The sequence below is a fragment of the Gopherus flavomarginatus genome, chromosome 5 (assembly GCF_025201925.1).
Source record: "Gopherus flavomarginatus isolate rGopFla2 chromosome 5, rGopFla2.mat.asm, whole genome shotgun sequence".
NCBI lineage: Eukaryota > Metazoa > Chordata > Testudines > Testudinidae > Gopherus > Gopherus flavomarginatus.
The window spans coordinates 67,767,170-67,787,101 of NC_066621.1; the positions used below are offsets into that span (position 1 = coordinate 67,767,170).

At 38.7% G+C, this 19,932-nt stretch overlaps 1 protein-coding gene across 10 annotated transcripts in view; it reads left to right on the forward strand.

Annotated features, from left to right (window-relative positions):
- Nucleotides 1-19,932, forward strand: part of DCDC1 (doublecortin domain containing 1) — a 414,877-nt gene that overhangs the window by 163,564 nt on the left and 231,381 nt on the right. For all 10 annotated transcript variants that reach the window (XR_007774648.1, XR_007774649.1, XM_050954983.1 and 7 more), the window contains 2 exons: nt 1,008-1,100; nt 11,355-11,525. Coding sequence is in view for 8 of the 10 variants with exons in the window: in XM_050954983.1 (XP_050810940.1) it covers nt 1,008-1,100; nt 11,355-11,525 (264 nt within the window). In the remaining 2 variants the exon portion in view is untranslated. The remainder of the gene's footprint in view (nt 1-1,007; nt 1,101-11,354; nt 11,526-19,932) is intronic.

Here is a 19,932-nt window from a genome sequence, read left to right on the forward strand (position 1 = left end):
TTGGCTGCAACTTCACTATACATTATCATTAGTCAACCTTAACTTGTACAGTTGCCTTTATAGTTACCCACTCACCCTCAGTCCTTTCAGTCTTACTGTCAGCTATGCTCTTTGACATCAATGGATGTACTACTACCCAGTCATCTGACAATGTGGCCTACCAGTAACAAGTTTCCATCATATCCTTTTCCTGTGCAGAGACTTGGACTCTGGGTGTGTGGCTGTAAGGCTTATTCCAAGATGTGTAGTCACAGTTCCACCCAAAGTGTGGGACAGTAGGTAAAATCCTGGTTCCACTGTAATCAATAACAAAGCTTGCATTGATTTCAGTGGGACAGGATTTTACCCAGTAAGTTATCACAACTGATAACCTGAGAGTGTCAAAAGTAAAGGTGGTGCACTTGCACCATTTGTTTGTAATCTGCTCCTGCAGATGGGACAGAGGCTCTGTCCAAGCTTTGTGGTCTTCATACAGTGATCCCAGAGTCGGGCAAGGGCAGGGAAATTTCATCAGAAGACTATTGCATCAGAGGAAATATGGCGTTGGGGCCACTTCTCTCTTAGCATCACAGTGGAGAGGTAACAGCAGACTCCACTCACAGAGCTAGAATTTGTGATTTTTAAGCAAGCTATATAGTAGTGAGTATTAGGTACCACAACTTATTTTATTATTGTCTATATTAGATATATCTTAAAAAACTGCTTGCCAACTTCAAATTTAACTATAAGATAAAAATGAAAAATTTCATATATTCAAAGTTAGGTTATTCATTCTAAAGGATGAGTTTTTCATATATATATATATTTTTTTTTTTCTAAATTGAAACTGTCCCTAGAACGTTGATAAAAACTATTTTCAGATTGCCATAGAATGAATATTCTGTGAATGAGCTTGTGTATGAATGATTGTATCACAATGTTGTATTAAAATATTTTCACTATTGTAAATATGGGTTGTAATAAACAACATTTTATGCATATTTCAAGAATGATTTTAAATTTTTCAGATGGATTTTGCCATTGATGGTCAGAGAGGGGAAATCACAGAAAAAGGCATTCTTTCAATGACAGCAGAGGAATTATATTTAGAGCAAGAAAAGGTAAGTGAATAATATCAGTTAAATATTTTGATAAACCTGGAAAAACATTTCAAAGACAGTGAGCGCTATTATTTATATTTGAATATAAACCTGATTTTAATCCCCGCATATAACTAAAAGAGGAGGGTTTTTTTTAAATAATCTGCTACGTATTGATTTAGTAGAAGGCATTTGTAATACTGATTACCCATGTACACATGGTGAGTTCAGATTTCCTAACCTCAAAATGTACTACTGTGTTTTTCTGTTAAAGCAAGCAGTGTTATGATATCAAGATACAGATGGAATACTCCTGCTTGGCTACATATTGAATAAGAATTAATGTCTTAGTCTCCTTTCTGTGGGCTAAGCTCTACCATTCTGCACATTTCTAAGACAAAATCCCCAATGATGGCAGCATGAATATGATCCTGTTTTAAATTTCACCTCCCACTGTACAAACACTTAGTTCTTTTAGGTTAACTCATTCTCTCTTATCAGAAATAAATTGATAACATGGAAACTGGACAGGACAAGGAGTTCTTGAATTAGTTGGGATAAAGCTAGAAGATGCATTAAAACCAAATAAGGCCCTAAATTACACATAGTCTCCAGAAATCATGTTCTTGGCAGTATCTTGTACAGGAGCACCTTTTCTGGCCTAATCCTTTTGCCATTCTGTTATCTCCATATTGGCTAAAACAGCTGGGTATTGAAAAATATGTTAGGCCTATGTGACTTCTTCCCTTATAAAAGCAAAGGCAGTTAGCTATATAAATTGAATTCCTCATGGGAGCTGAGTTGAGAATCATTTTAACTCTAAACAAAGGAATTTGGCTGTATCATATTGAACACTCCTCAGTTGATTGATTCAACAGAAAATACTCCTTACAATTCAGTGAACCACTTTATTTGCATTTAAGGTAGGCATAAAAGTGATGCATATAGTCTGGATCTGCCCTAAGCTGACATGCGTTTGGAGAGATGTGCGTGACAGAACATATTTTATTTAAATTTGGATGTTCCTTTAACATCTGAAACTTTGAAACAATACTAGGACTTACATAGCTAAAATTAGACCTTAGAAATCTTTCAAAATTCTGGTTCCCTTGGACTGTTTCTGTATGCAAATAGTTTATCTTGGAAAAGTGGAAACCTTGTCCGTCTCCAAAGATTGAAGACTCATGTAATAACTTATTTGAAATGGTAGCCCTTGAAAGACTCATGCACATGCAATGTCAGGAACACACAAAACTTCAGGACAAAGGAGCTCTTTTGTCTAATCATTTTGACTAATCATCACTTTTCTTTATTCAACATTGAAAATTTGTAGTTTACAAGTATGCATGGCTGAGAAGTAGTACTCTTACCAGGTCATTACATTTTCCACACATCTGTCATGTGTTCTTTTTTCCTTTAATCATCCTTCTTCTGTGATGAAGTGTCCATACTGGATCCCTTTCCTCTCCCTTTTAATCTCATCTTCTTTTCTATACCTTTCTCTTCACATCAGGGATGAAATCCTGGCCCCAAGGAAGTCAATAGTAAAACGCCAATTAGCTTCAGTGGGGCCAGGATTTCACCCCAAAATTATTTGAAAATGCTGTTTAAAGTTTCTCTGATTTGTTTGTGCTTCCTTCCCATGGTTTCACTCACTAAAACTTCCTAAAGTTTATAATTCTGCAGTCTGAAATGAGTAAGTAGAACATAACTATTCTGCCCCCGGAGCAGGACAGGATTTGGCTAGCCACAATCTGGTTTCTGCTTCCTCCATACTCTGCATCAGCTCCTTTGCTGGCACAGTTTACTTCTCTTTCTGTGTCAGCTCCTGTGCACAGGCCAGCATATTGAAAGGTATAGCCAAGGCTCTGCCAGCCCATTCTGTGCCCACCTGCGTGGGAGAAGTGACAGCCCAATGGTGTCTGCTCTCCTCTACTCCTCGCAGACTCAGGAAATGACAAAGTAGACTGCTGAAAAATCACTGTATGCAGTCTTACAATTGCCTTGTATATCTCTATAAGTCATGTATGGCCCTGATCCTGTAATTGGATGCATGAGGGCAGATCCTTGCACCTACATGAATCCACATCAACCTCATTGGGATCTTATGCAAGCAGAAAGGGCAAGCCTCATGTATTCAATTATAAGTTTTATACCTCATTGTGTGTACCAAGTTCTGCAGTTTTCCAGCAGTCTTGGAATATGTCTACACTGCAAACATGGAGTATGATTGTAGGTCAAGTATACATATCTGAGCTAGCTTTAATTTAGCTAGTTCAAGTACTAGAGCAGTGAAGTCATGACATACAGGCTTCAGCATAGGCTATACAAGCCCTCCCGGAAACCTGGATAATTCCTCGAGTGACTAGAACATGCGAAAGCATGTGCTGCTGCAGCTTTAGCTTGAGGATGTCTACTCAAGCTGCAGTCTCACCCCATGATTACAGGGTAGTCATATCCTGTGTTAAATTTTCTTAAAACTTTTCTCAATACATTTTATAATACAGAATTCCTTTTACCATTCATGTCAACATTTAAAGGAGTCTTTTCACTATAGCTAAATATTTTATCACCCATCACAGAGTTCAGCTACCTCTTTTTGCATTTGTTCGAATTATATTGCTACTCTAAAGAAAATGTGAACAAAGTTCTTTGTTTCCAGGGAAAAACTGTAGCTTACAATGTCAAGACATAGTGAGCTAATCGTAAGATGCTGCAAGAAATATTGTAATGAAGGACTAGTAAATATAGTCTTTTTCTCACAAAGATTCATACTGTGAAATTGACAGCATAATCTATAAATGAAATAATAATATTACAAAATTGGTGTTAGGCAATAGTGGAGTATGATTTCCATGTAGATTCCTGGGTTGCAAAAAAAAACCCTTTATTCTTTCAGATAGAAGATTATGAGTCTATAATTTTTGTTAGAGCATCAGTAAAAGAACATATAAGCATCTTAAAGTTTAAGGTGCTATAGAAGTTAAAAAGTTATTTATAATTGTAAAATGATGTTTATTTTTCCTTTCAGTAATATATACATGATGTCTTATTTTCTATACAGTTATTCTCTTCTTGTCTTCTCATTTTTGATTCCTCACCATTTGTACTATTTGCTTTTTTTAATCCATAACCAATCTATTTAATATACTGTGTGCATTTGTGCATTGGCCCCAATCCTAAACTCCTTACTGAGGCAAAAGTCCTAGGACTATCTCTGGAGATTGAACCAGTAGCTCCCTCTGGAGTTAAATAAATTTCTGTGGACATACTAATTCTATCTCTGCCCGCTGAAAGGCATGCACTGAATGACAAAACATTTATCCTCATCCCTTATTAGAAATGATCCTGAGGGACCAACCAAATTCTTAATTCTAATCACCTAAGACAAACAGAATTTACTGCTCCTTCACGAAAATGCTACCTAGAAGTTTCTCTTACAAGCCTATAGTTTTCTTTGATACCTTGGAAGCACATGACAATAAAAGGAAACACAAAGCTGATATAGATATTTGTCTAAATCACACATACTTTTTAATTATAGGACTATAGAGTATAGGTATATGTTACAGAGTTCACTTACAGACACTAAACATTTACATTCAAACAACACGTGAAAATCAGTTAGATATAATTTAAGGATGGAAAATAATGTGAAACAATTGATCAGATTTTCTATTCTGTTCCAGCGGGAGGGAGGGCAGGAGGGTGTCTGTGTGTGTTAAACATTTATTTAGGAAGTTTAAACAGGTTTACAAATCCTTGCCATGTAAGAGATCTAAAACCACAATCTCCCCACATGAAGAGTACCTGAGTGATATAGGCCACTAAAGAGGCTCTATACCATCCTTTACCAGAGCTCCTAGGGGGTGAGTCCAGTGTGCCCATATGCTTCAGCTGTATTTGTGTTCTGGAACAGTCTCTGGGCACAATCAGAGGTGGCTTAAAGGTGCCTTTTCTCCTGCTATCCCCAGCAGACCTGCAACAAACACAGCTTCCCCAGACCGGAAAATCTAGGTCAATGTGTTTTGTCTTCGGTTTTTTTTTTAAGCAAATCAGTCCTAGATTCTCTCTGTCTTATGCCTCTCGATTCCATGCAGAACATAGGGTCTTCACCATTGCATCCACCTTTGCTGGTTGCCTCCTGCAGTCTTAGCTGCTTCCCATATCATTTTGATAACTTTCAGTTCTGCTTCTGTTGTGTGCATCCATGTTAGCCTTGCTCAGTGAGTTACAGTGCAATGGCTGTCTTGTTATGTTCTTCTGGTCTCTCCTCCATGTACCTGCTAGACCTCTCCATTTTGGTTCTGTAGTTTCTGTCCTATCAGTTTCTGTTTGTCCTCCTTCAGAGTTTTTCGTTTGCGGTTTGTTTGTTTGTTTTTTCTGACAATCTGATACTGAGGATTTGTCTAAGGCAGCTGTTTATGGAAACTTGAAGTCTAGATAGTCCAGTCAATAAGAATCAATCCTAGATTGGTGGAATTATCAATATTACATATGATCATAATAGAGTAGCTTTAAAGTTATTTGATATTAATTTGAATGCCTTATATTCCTTAGGGACTCAATTATAATTCCATATTAATTGATGCATATTTATTTTAAATGTTATATGTATTTTATAAATAATTGTATTCCACCAGTAAAGGTTTCAGCCAAGTTTAATCATAATTAAAAATTTTGTATCACATTAGCAAACATTTTAATTCTTAGTCATATTACCTACAAAGTAGATGTAGTGAGCCAATCAAAAAACAGCTATTTTCTGATTATTCATTTACAGTTGAATTGGACTGTTGTGTTAAATAGTGGCCTGATCCTGTCTCTCATTCACAAGTAATTTTTATTTACAAGAGTAGTGCCATTGAAGTCAATAGTATTATTTGTGTGATTAATATTTGCAGAATTGGGCCATATCAATCTATGATAACATCACTAGATAACGTAACCATGGCGCTCTATCACAGATTAATCCTCAGAATTTCTCTTTTCCTACAAACCAGTTTAATACACCATTCTCATTTTGAAACAAAACTATTTTCAAAACTATAAATCTTGAATCTCTTTCCTTAATATTGTTGCTTCCCAACATCTTTTTTTTCTAACAAGTGTCTTGTGGGGCATGACTCTGGAAGGTGCTGATTATCTAAGGCCAGATTATGAAAGGTATTTATTTGCCTGATGATGCAGTTAGGCACCTTTCAGACGTGATAGCATACTTGACTCCTATCTGTATCTTTAGGGCCTAAATACCTTTAAAAATCTGGCCTTTATCTCCAACAGATTTTAGTGGGAGCTGAGATGCTGAGAACTTCGAGGTGCTTGGTACTTTGCAGAATTGGATCCTTAGTTTTTAAAAAATAACAATTCCTTTATAATACCTAATGTCACTTTTCAGACCTAGTTTAGAAACAGATTAGGATGCTGGACCCAGACCCTTAGATAATATAGATCCACTGAAGTTGTCAGAGCTTGGCTGATGTACATCAGCTGAAAATTTGGTCTGTTAAATCTAAGCTGATATTTCTATTTTTGTGTGTCTTCTACCCTTTGTGGGGATTTCAATTGACAGGTTTAGTGCGAAGTATCTTAGAGCACTTCCTGATAATGTGTGGACTGTGAGTTGTATAGCATTTCAGCTGACATTAGTATTTAGGAGAACAGGAGAAACAGGAGCCAGTATGAATAATAAGATGACTTTTATATACATTTACAATAAAAATAAAGCTTACAGATTTTTTGTTCTGACTTCACAGGAGCACCTTTAAATATTAAAGGTATAAAGTATATGATTTAGAGGTATGAATAAAACCTACATATTCTGTATAAGTATATCGAGTATAGGAGCTTTGCAAAGTATCATGAACATTTATAAACCCAGGCTCAAACAGCTACACATGCACCCTTCATCATGATGAGTTCAGCTAACAGTGGAGGGGAGAAAATATTTGATTATCACACCAAAAAAGATTACTCTCCTTCACTGAGTTGAATTTTGCAAGGCTACAGTACATAGTGAATCAAATCCTCAAATGGTGTAAATCAGCACAGCTCCACTGAAGTCAGTGCAGCTACACTGATTTACACCAATTGAGGACCTGACTCTCTATTTTTAAAGGAGAAATAGCTGGTTTCCCTATTTCCATACACTTTTTCTTGAAGCAATTTGCTCACTTACCGTAGACCCACCTAAATCCTGTACTAGTGTCACTTCCTTGTTGAGTTTTCCTGGAGAATGAGGAGTAAAATCTGTAGGCCTTCTGCAGCACAATTAGAGTGTGCTTTTTTTCAACTTATGAGTACGTAAGCCTTCTTTTGTGAAGAGGACTCATAGGGTCAGATGATGTTTAAAAGGGAAAGGCTTTATGTCTCTCAGGCCTGCATGTTTCCACATGGATGCTTCCACACACACACAGATTGAATTATGAACAGACCTATTAGTGCTGGGACCACAAAAGGTCAAGTTTTGTCTTCTTTTACCTCTATTCAGAATTGCTTTTGAAAAGGGGGGAAAAAAGGATTTGCAGAAAAAAAGATTCATGATGGAGAATTGGAGTCTTTCTCCAATCTCCCCCCCCCCCACACACACACACCTTTTAGCAACATCTGGGAATTGAAAAAAATTCATACTATGTAAAATAGTTTGGGAGTATTGTATTACTAGATTTTAATATAACTCTCCTAGGTCACATGTAGGGTTACCTTTTGGGATAGCCTGTTACCTAACAACAAAAGGAACTTCTGTAAAAATTTCCTGGTACTAAAATGTATATAAAGTTTACCTGAAGAAACATCCTAAAATTTCCCACAAAAGAATTATGGGTATTTTTTTGCCTGATAACAGTGGATGGCCAAATCCTGAAATATTTACACCATCAAAACCCCCAACTGAGTGATAAAGTTAAAATAACAGCTTGAGGATTTTCAGATTATTATTTTAATAAAAAAATTGTATGTAAAGTGGATTTCTATATATGGCATATGAAGAGAATCTGAAATGTCAGGCTCCATACACATTAAAGGGTTTTGATGATATCAGGGTAACTGTGAAAATATAGCATTGGAACACATTTATTAGAAAGTGTTCTAATAGTCCTCACCCTAAGTAACATTTACATTATATAACCCAATACCGCTGCAGTAGGAAAATCAACTAAATAATAATGTGTCTTTAAGATTTAAAACAACCTAAAAAAGTTGTTTTCTGTTTTTGGAAAAATCTTACAAAAAACTGCCTAAGAAACAGAAAACAAAGAATGAGGGGGAAATGGTCAGTTTTCAACATGGCAAAAGGTTAACAAATAGAGTGCCTTCAGACTCTGTATTATGTTTGATGTTTTTTACTTTATTAATCATCTGGAAAAGATGCAAACAGTAAAGTGGGAAGAATTGCAGATGAAACAAAATCATATAGGTTAGTTAAGAGTGAAGAGTACAGTAACTTCAGAGAGACCTAACAAAGCTAGGTAAATTGTGACATGATGACAGATGAAATCTATTGTTGTCAAATGTAATATAATGCACAGTGGAGGGAACAGTTTGCACTATTCATCCCCATTGCTGGGTTCTAAAGATGGCTGTTGCCACTCAGGGAAAAGATACAGGGATCACTATGAATAGTTCAGGGAAAACCTTTTTGTTGTGCATTGAGAGCCAAAAAAGCAAACAAACTGTTAGGATATATAAAGATGAGATAGAAAATAATACTAAAAATACTGTAATGCTAGTCTAATCACCCTCACCTGGAACATTGTAATTTATTCTGGTCACCTGTATGATAAAAGTTATAACAGAAATACAAGGGATTTAGAGATGGATGACAAGAAAAGATTAGAAGCCTGTAGCAATTTCTGTTTGAAGAGAGTTTGAAAAGATTGGGACTGTGTAGTTTAGACAGGAGAAGAATAAGCTGGAACATGATAAATGTACAAAAATAACAAACAGTATAGAGAAGGTAGATCAGAAACGTCTATCTACTTTTCCCTAATACTAAAAGAATAAAGGACATTTGATAAAATTGAAAAGCAACAAACATAAAGCTAATCAAAAGATGTGCTTTTCTTAAACTGCACTTAATTAGCGTATTCATTAGTACAATATATCAATGAGACCAATGGGTTAGGCTATGTCTACACTACCACTTTATGTCCACAAAACATTTGTCGCTCAGGATGTGAATATTCCACCCCCCTAAGTGACATAAATTATGCCGGCATAAGTGGTAGTGTGCATAGTGCTATGTCATTGGGAGAAATTCTCCTGCTGACATAGCTACCACCACTCATTGGGGGTAGGTTAATTATGTCAATGGGAGAGAGCTCTCTCCGTTGGCATAGAGTGACTATATGAGAGATCTTACAGTGGCACAGCTGCATCAGTACAGCTATGCCACTGTAAGTTCTCTAGTGTAGACATAGCCTCAGTAGGATTTAAAAAGAGAATTAGATATAAATATCAATAATGAGAACATCCACAGTTGTATCACATTTGATTAAAAAGTATCCTTCATGTCATAAGCCACTGACTGATGAGGGTTAAGAAGAAACTTCTGCTGTAAGCAGGTTATTCTGTACTTGTTCTTTATGGAGCTTCTCCCCTCTTTCATCTGACACAGCTAGTACTGGCTAGTTCAGAGACAGAATACTGGATTGGATGAATCAGTGATCTAGTCCCGTATAGCAATGTCCATAGTCTTTTTAAATATGCAGGAATTTAGAAATCTTATGCCATAGTACTATGTATCTTGCAAAGTAATAATAGAGGGATATTCTGTATGTGATTTTAATCAAAAAAATTCTTGTTAATATCTTCAACTCTCTTAAATATAGCACAGAAAAATTCTGACAAAGCTTACACATACATTTCAGAGTTCTAATCTAGTAGCATCAGCCACGGGAACTTTGTTCTTATTTTAAAACTTATAAATGAGTTTGTGTATAGCGTTATATAACACAGTTGTCTGTGTGGTGTTTTCGATCTCTCTGTACAAAAATTCAATAAAATAGAACAATAATAAAAGTGTCTGAATATGCACTACAAAGCTATAATTCTTTTACTGACCATGCTCACTCCACCCTACTCATCTCTTAAAGATTGACAAAACTAATGATATTCATGATCTGATTTTCATTATTAGGTGCACAATTGCATATGAAAAATGCAATTATTAAATATAGTTAGATGCATAACTATGTTCTATCATGTGCAAAAATACCTGATATGGGCATGTAGTGATAGTAATTGCACCCCAAATTAGTATGAATTGTGTATATGCTCTTTTAAAAAATAGCTTTTGGACCGAAATGTTAAGGATTAATTATGAAACTATCTCTATAAAGTCTTGCAGCATGCCATGAATACCCTGAAATGTGGGGTTTCTGGAACCAAAGAGATGGATAATTCCAAAGCTCTCGTAGTGTAAATATTCTTTCAATTCAAATCTGGGAACTGTCTGCAATAGCGTCAACTCCCAGGATGTTGGAAAGGGGATGTGCTAGATTTAAATGCATAATGCTGGTGGTTACATATTTTATATTGTCAGTTGTTGCTAATAGTTCCCAGGATATGAGTTCTAAACTCTAGTTGTAGCACCAATATTGTGTCTTCCAAATATCATTTTTACCCCTAAATGGGTAAGCCATCTTTGAAACTTTTTCAAACTTCGTGGCTAAGTAGAGCATCTCTTTTATTGATTTGTGGAGTCATGAGGAATGTAGTCACTGTTCTCATTAAAATAAAAATATGAGCACCTCCGGTTAAAGACATGTAAGTGTCTTTAAAACGCTGCTATGGAATCTGGAAAAAAACATAAATAAATATATCCAAGCAGATGTAATTCCAGTAGAAGCATTCTTTTTGAACTACAAATTTATTTATATCCATTATGCATCACTGGTGATGTTATGGACTATAACCAGTCTGTTTGTGAATGGAGAAGATTTTTTAAAAGGGGGGATTTGAACTACTGATACATTTTCATTAATTAAAGATCATCACGCATATGTACCTACTTATGAACTTTGTGGCCATCCATAACCAGAAAAAAAAATATAAAGGTTTGTTTCACCCATCACCTTTGTTGTGTATATTTCTTGTGTGGTCTTTCTCTGTCAGACGCAAACAGTAGGAATACAGAGAGATCAAATACATTCTAAACTTCCATTCAAAGTTTGCACTGAAAAGCTGTCTTTTCCCTCAGGTTTGTAATGAAAATTCTTGTAGGTGTGACATCAACAATTGCCTCTTGCTAACAACTCTTGTAATTTAACCCTTCAGGTGAACGAACTGATTGAGGAATTGCAAGTGGCTATCAAGAGCTACAAAGGTCACCTCTCAAAACTTGCCCCACAATTGCAGGCTGAGCAGGAGCAGTGTGCCTCTTATGTCTACAAACACATTAAAAGGCTTCCAGCAAACATTGTTCTCCCACAAGGCTTGCAGCTAAAGGTAGGTATAGTTTAATAGCTTTCACAATTTCCCGTCTTGATACAAAGAAAAAAACCCACTTTGTCTTTAAGACACTGATATCAAATATACCTACTTTGAATTGTGAATTATATTTGTTCTTGAGTCTTGTATTATTCAATATGAGGATTATGTTTCTTCATTACTTATAAAACAGGACACTATTCTGTAATAATAAATAATTGAAATTAAAATAAAGAACAAAGGAAAGTTTGTAAATGCCAATTATATTCCAGCTGTGAAGGGCAGGGATCAAAGCACTGATGCATTTAAATGAACTTTTTTTTTAAAATAGGCTCCATGAAGTTTGAGGGCTCTTAAGTTTCCTAGTGGTGCCAGTATGGCTGTTACAGATTTCAGCAGTTGAATGAAGGTATCTGATGTCATGATAATACATAAACAAATGCGGAAGAGCAGACTTGACAGAGGCTAAACATAATTGCTTCAAACCATAGTTAAAACTAATTTCTCCAAAAAAACCCCATCCTAATAAAGTCTTACTCTTGGGTCAGTGCTCCCAGCACATGGCCAGATGGGAACTTCCACAACTCATGACCTTTGTTGCTCAGCATCTCCACTGGGATCCACAGACTGAACCCACGAGCCTTGCTTCAAAGCCCTTTGAAATGAATGGGAGTCTTTCTATTGAATTCTATTGCATTTTTTCATTGGGCCTATGGTCAGCAAAGGACCTGTGGTTTGGCATCATTTTCGGTGCTCAAAGATGATATGTAGCTTATGTATATAAATATAACAATTACCCTTAAAAATGTCCCATTTGTCCTCCTAAATGGATATATGTTCTGATCCCATTTCATGTACATCAGGTGTACTCCAGTTAAAACTCCTTTATAAAGTTATTCCTGATTTACTTTTGTCTAAGGGAAAAAGGAATCAGAACCAGGGTTACCTCAGAATTTCCAGTATTACTTCTCTATAATTACTGTAGGCTTGGCCTTGTGTACTGCATTGAAAGCGGAACCTAAATTTTGGACACTGGATTCTGTAGCACTCTAGTGGAAAATCCTGAATGTTCTGAGGCAGCTTCACATAAATTAGGCTTTGTCTACACATACTGGTTGTACCAATTTAACTAAATCAGTTTAGAACAATTTCAACTGATGTAGATAAATCAGTGCAACTCCCTTGTGCAAACACTTATTTCAGTTTGAGTGCTTTAGATCAATTTAGCTTAAGTCATTTCTGTAACACTTTGTATAACATGGGGAATGTTTTTTCCCTTCATCTGATGAGGTCACTTGTATGATTCTAACTCTTGTAATATCATCCATGCTTCTCCTTTCAGATTGGCTTACAATGCCCTATTCATTGAAAAAATCACCTCTATACAAAAAAATAACACTGGAAGATATAGTGCTATCCTTATAAAAGTGTGGCAGTGTTAGGAGTCCCATGAAGGCTTCCATGTTAAAATAAGTGAAGTCCTGTGAACACTGATTGTAGTCACTGCAGCCACTTTAGACACATTAAATTTGTTTATTTTTTAAATTTCTGTTTCATCACTGGTAATGTAAAGCAAAGGATCATGAGTGTGTACACTTGATTCTGCTAGGAGTGGTTGGACTGCAGTTTCAAGGCACTGGATCCCTATGTGCAAGTATCATTTTTAAAACTAGAAAAATGCTTTCAAACTTAAGAAAGGGCTGTGAAGATTTACTCCTCAGATGCACGTAGTCCATGTGTCATGTACCTATGAGTCCTTATGGTTACAAATTGTAAAAGATTATGGTTTTCTAGAAAAAAACTCACGTTGAGGCTTTTATAAGCAAAAATTAATCTTTTAAAATTCCTAAGGAGTCTGATGAGACTTGCTTTTGAACTTGCTGCAATAAGCAGCAAATGAATTTTGGTAGTCAATTTTGAAATTGTAATTAATTGCCAGTGTGTATGCAGAACTTCGCAAGTGTCACATCAAAACTCATTTGTAAAATAAGCCTTTGAAGTAGCAGCACTGTAGCAGCACTGTGCAAGTCTATCAGAAAACATGAAAAATGGAACTGCAATTCAATAAATTCTCCAACAGCTTTGTAGGACTAGAAGTACTCTGTGCACACACTACTGACAGGCACGTTGCCAATATGTCAGAGATGCAACATACTTTAGCCATGAGATCTTTGTTTATTTGATTATTGTGTCAGTTTTCCTTTCATGGTTCAGTCACCTCAAGGTGTACTTTTTGACTTCCACGAAATTCAATATAGGTATCGATATGGTGTATGAGTGTAGTGGGCACAAAAGAAACTCAGGATAAAATGTGTGGCCTAGTCTAAGTGGGTAGGAAAGCCCATCAGGAAACATCCATCTAATGATTCTCTTACACATCTTAATGTTTCCCCATGGGATGGAAGTATGAAATCATGAATACTGGACATCTTATGTTTTTTCTCCATTTCAGTATATTTCAATAGTTGTGGCATTGTTCATCTGCTTAATGAAATTATTAATAAAAGGATGTTCTTCGTCGAGTGCTTGCTCATATCGATCCCAATTAGGTGTGCACGCGCCCCATGGACGACCCCATCCGCAGAGCACCTACCCTAATCCCTGGCCGAGACAGGACTTTTTTAGAAGATGCAGCCACGGTGCTAGGACGAGGCAATCTGGTCCTCAGACAGGCCAGAACCAACCATCGGCGTGGCCCAAACAAATCTTTTGAAGGTGCACCCAAGGGCAGAGCACCAGTCTCCTTACAGGATCCTTCTCCACCTTTCTCCAACTACCTCTCCTAATTCCTCCCTGCGTGGTCCCGCATAACATCAGACCGCTGGGTCCTACGCACGGTGGAAAGTGGATACCAACTTCAATTTGTTTTGTCCCCCCCTTCCCACCCTCCCTCCCCATCCCTCTTCAGTGACCCCTCTCTCGAGCAACTCCTTCTACAGAAGGTGCAGACGCTCCTGGCTATCAGAGCTATAGAGGAAGTTCCAAGGGATCTGAGAGGTAGGGGTTTTTACTCCCGTTACTTCCTAATCCCCAAGGCATGGAGGGGGGTGGTACGGCCCATTCTGTACCTGCACTGACTCAACAAATTTATGGTAAAGTTGAAGGTCCACATGGTTTCCCTGGGGACCATTATCCCTTTCCTGGAGACTGGTATGCTGCCCTCAACATGAGGGACGCGTACTTCCATATTGCGATCTACCCGCCGCATAGGCGCTTCCTTCGCTTTGTGGTCAGTCAACGACACTTCCAGTTTACTGTCCTCCCCTTCGGCCTATCCATAGCACCAACGGTATTTACAAAGCATATGGCTGTCATAGCTGCCTCACTCCGTCAACATTGAATCCAAGAGTTTCTGTACCTCGACGACTGGCTCATTTGGGGTCGATCCGAGCTCCAGGTGCAATCCCATGTTTGGTTCACCATGAACTTGTTCAGACAGCTGTGCCTGCTGCTCAATGTTGAAAAGTCCACTTTGCAGCCAACCCAGAGAATAGAGTTCATCAGAGCAGTCCTGGATTCAGATCTCGCCCAGGCGTGCCTTCCACATGCCCGCTTTCAGTCCATGGTGAGCATTATCCATGGCTTTCGAAGCTTCCCGACCTCGATAGCATGCACGTGCCTTGGTCTACTGGGGCACATAGCATCTTGCACCTTTGTAACCAGACATCACAGACTATGTCTCCGTCCACTTCAGGCCTGGCTGTCATCAGTCTATCATCCAGGTCGAGACAATCTGGACACGGTGCTCACAGTACCAACAGAAGTCTTAACCTCCCTGGCTTGGTGGCCGAACTCCAACTTTGTATGTGGGGGGATGCCATTCCATGCCCCACAGCCCTCCCTAATCCTAACCACGGACGCATCATTTCTGGGCTGGGGTGTTCACCTTGCGGACCTTCAGACACAGGGCCTTTGGTCCACACAAGAGAACCCTGCACATCAACATACGGGAACTGAAAGCAGTGCACCTGGTGTGTCAGGTGTTCCGCGAACACCTTCAGGACCATTGTGTCGCAGTCTTCACAGACAACACAACGGCCATGTTTTTCCATCAAGAATCAAGGGGGAGCACGATGGTCCCTGCTCTATCAGGAAGTAATTCGCCTGTGGGAATTCTGCATAGTCATTCGATTGACCTGGTGGCGTCATTTCTCCTGGGAGTCCAAAACACCTTGGCAGGTCACCTCAGCAGGTCCTTCCTGGCTCACGAGTGGTCAATTCACCCAGACATTATCCATTCTGTTTTCCGGAAGTAGGGGTTTCCCCACATAGACCTTTTTGCCTCTCGCGAGAATCAGAAGTGCCAGGTGTTCCGCTCTATCCAGGGGTACTCCTTGGGATTCCTATCGGATGCCTTCCTGATGCTGTGGAAAGATAATCTGCTCTGTGCCTTTCCTCCATTCCCGTTGGTCCACAAGGTCCTTCTCAAATTGCGAAGAGACAAGATCCGCTTAATCTTGATTGCCCCGGCATGGCCCAGGCAACATTGGTACACCACTCTCCTCGATCTGTTGGTGACCACACCAATTCTACCCCCATTGTGGCTGGACCAGATCATCCAGGAGCACGGCATACTGTGTCATCTGGATCTACAATCCCTCCATCTCACAGCATGGATGCTGCATGGCTAACTCAATCTGAGCTGCATTGCTTCCGCTCGGTGCAGCATGTACTCTTGGGTAGCAGAAAGCCCTCTACTAGGTAGACGTATCTGGCCAAGTGGAAGCGTTTCTCCTGCTGGTGTGCCCTGAACAATGCTGCCCCTCTGGCGGTGCCAGTACCTACCATCCTAGTTTATCTCTTGTCCTTGAAACAGCAAGGCCTAGCATCAGAGTACACCTAGCATCAGAGTACACCTAGCAGCAATTTCAGCCTTCCACCCGGGCGAAAACGGGCACTCTGTTTTCTCTAATTCCATGGTCAGCAGGTTCCTCAAGGGTACCTTCAAGTTTGGCATCCAGCCCCTACATGGGACCTCAGCCTGGTCCTATCCAGGCTAATGGGTGCCTCATTCAAGCTGATGGCCACTTGCTTGCTTCTGTACATTTCCTGGAAAACAGCTTTCCTCATCGCTATTACCTCGGCGAGACAGGTGTCAGAACTTAGAGCCCTCACGTTGGACCCACTGTATAAGGACAAGGACAAGGTACAGCTGTGATCACACCCTGCCTTCCTTCCTAAGGTGGTGTCTGCCTTCCATGTCAACTAAGACATCTTCCTTCCAGTCTTCTACCCAAAGCCACACGCTTCTTGATGAGAGCAGCAGCTGCATTCCCTAGACATTTGCAGGGCCCTCACCTTTTACATCGAACAAACAAAACCCTTTAGGAGGACAACCTAGCTGTTTGCAGTGGTGGCAGACTGGATGAAGGGCCTGCAGGTCTCCACATAGCGCATCTTGTCCTGGATTACATCATGCATCTGTGTATGCTATGACTTGGCTGGTGTCCCAACTACGTACCTTACTGCTCACTCTACTAGGGATCAAGCTTTGTCCTCCGCCTTCCTGGCTCATGTGCCCATACAGGAAATCTGTAAGGCAGCAACTTAGTCATCAGTACATAGCTTCGCTTCCCACTGTGCGATAGTACAGCAGTCCAGGGGTGATGCTGCATTTGGTTCAGCGGTCCTTCACTCCGTGACATCTCACTCCAACCACACCACCTAGGTAAGTCTTGGGAGTCACCTAATTGAAATCGATATGAGCAAGCACTCGAAGAAGAAAAGACAGTTAATCATCTTTGTAACTGTTCTTCGAGATGTGTTGCTCATATCCATTCCAAACCTGCCCTCCTTCCCCTCTGTCGGAGTAGCCGGCAAGAAGGAACTGAGGGGGCATTGGGTCAGCAGGGGCATATATCCGGCCCCATAAGGGTGCCACTCCAGGGGGCACCTCAACCGACCCACCAAGTGTTGCTAGGGTAAAAATCTTCCAACCATCGTGCACATGGCACGTTCACACCTAATTGGAATGGATGTGAGTAACCTATCTTGAAGAACAGTTACAAAGGTGAGTAACCGTCTTTTTGATAATTTATGAGCGTATTACTTGTGATCACTCTCCCTTGTGTATTCCTATAGTCTCCAAGCCTAATGATATTTCTAATGGTGGTTCTCCTCTGCTAATCCTGATACTGTAGTCCTTTGAGGGCTTGAACCTGTGGCACAGTCATTGCCCTGAGATAACATTTGGTGATACTAACCCATCAAGATTATAAAGGCCACACCATGAATAGGCCTGGTTTTGAGAGGTACCTGAATGCATTTTTCTAATGTACAGTACACTCATAAGTTGCTGTTTACATTCAGGAAAATATTACTTTTCCTTTGCTTCTTGCTGTTTAATATACTGCAGGAGTATTACTGAGCTGATAACATGTCTAAGAGCCCTACATCTAGTTTGGAATATTAGATCTCATGCAATGTCTTTTGTAACGAGGCAGGGTTTTTCTCTGTATTCTTTGACAGGTCTGTAGATGTCCTGCGAATTTATTGCTAGGAAGTCAACAAGAAAAGTAGATGATCCAAAAATATAACTAGTATTCTGATATAAATGGGCTGATCTACACTGAGGTTTTTTCAACTGGTATAGACACTGAGGTAACTGTAATATTGCAAATTCATAGTTTAGATGTTTCAGTCTCAGGAAGATTGACCTTCTACACAGCAGTTAATTTACTCTTTACCACTTCGATGTTTCTGAAAATTTTCCTTCTTGCCTGTCCTCACTTATAGTACTTTTCATATTAAACTTCGAAAGTAAACACATGCTTTATGCTTGTATTTCACATGATTATTTCACAAAACTATAATTTTTCTACCTAAATTTTAACCAGTGCCCTGAAACAACTTAATTGCTGGCCTAATAGGAGACAAAAGAGTCAATTAATAAAAGTTTCATGCATCATAGGCAGGTTTTCTAGAGACTACTCAGAAAAAGTAATGTATCTTCACATTTGTGAATAAGACACTATACACATTCAACCTAAACAGATATTCATAATCTATTATTGTTTTTAAGAGGTTGTTCCTCTATATCCACGCACATTTTCTGTTCCAAAGGATACAAGTCTGTGAGGGCTCTAACTATTTTAGTACATTTCTTTACCCCTTTGTAGTTGGCCATTTCTTCATTACAAACTTATGGATACATAGAATAAAAGGTATTGAATCAGCAAAAAGATGTGTTCATCATTAAATAACAAAGAACTTACGCTAAGAAAAATATCCAAACTTCAGTATGTTTAACTTGTCTTGGGACTGGTTAGCCTTGTGCTTTATGCTCAGGTAGTTACTGAATGGCATACAATGTTTACATTTTTGTAAATTCTTTAAAAAAAAAAACCAACCCTAACTTCACAAGATGCATTGATAACATGGGACATTTTCAAAATATTTGTTTTCTGGCTCTCTTCAGTGTATTGTGCTTATATTGTTTGGGCTAAACGTGGAGTAAATATTCTTGCAGTCATGTATCAGAGGGATAGCCGTGTTAGTCTGGATCTGTAAAAGCAGCAAAGAGTCCTGTGGCACCTTATAGACTAACAGACGTATTGGAGCATGAGCTTTCGTGGGTGAATACCCACTTTGTCAGATTGCAATCATGTTAACAATGCATCAGCTATACCTTTATACTGAGAAGTATGTCAGCAAGAATATTTTTTGTGATTTTGGTCTCAGAGATGCAAATTGAGAGTAGCTGCCAGGGACTTTGTTAATTTCAGTACACATAACTTCATTTCCCCGCTATTACTTCTTAAGCTATTTTAGCCTACAGCGTGCTCAGCGATATTACTTGACACAATGTTTCTATTGATCATTGAAAATTAAACGTTATTATTCATTGTTTCATTACTGTACTCTGGATTTTTTCATTGTAGTATGTCAGAATAGATAGCGGTCTATATGAGATTATATTTTGCACTATGTACTCTAGTAGTATGAATTATATTCCACACAAAAAACCCAGGCAGCACATAAACTGTTTTTAGACATAAACCACATGAACTTTTGCCATTGACTTCAATGGGAACAGGAATTGGGCCCAAGGAACATTTTCTTATAGCAGCATGTGTACAGTACTGTATAATAAAAGCTGTATTTTTACAGAAATTTTAATTCTAAAATATATATTGCAATAAACACTTATTAATTGTAACTACCAATTTTTAATTCCTATATTTCCTGCCCCTATTTTTTATGTCTACTTGTAAGGGCTTGATCATGTACTTCAGTAGGAGTTCTCATTAAAGGATTACTCATGTGAGTAAAGGTTTCCAGGGACAGACCTTTAATTTATGAAATGGGAGAAAAAGCGGTTACCTTTGATGAGAAGTGTTTTGTTTTAGTCTTCTTAACCAGGAGTGGCTCCAGGGTGTTTGGCGCCCTAGGCGGGGGTCCTTCCGTGCTCCCGGTCGTTGGCAGC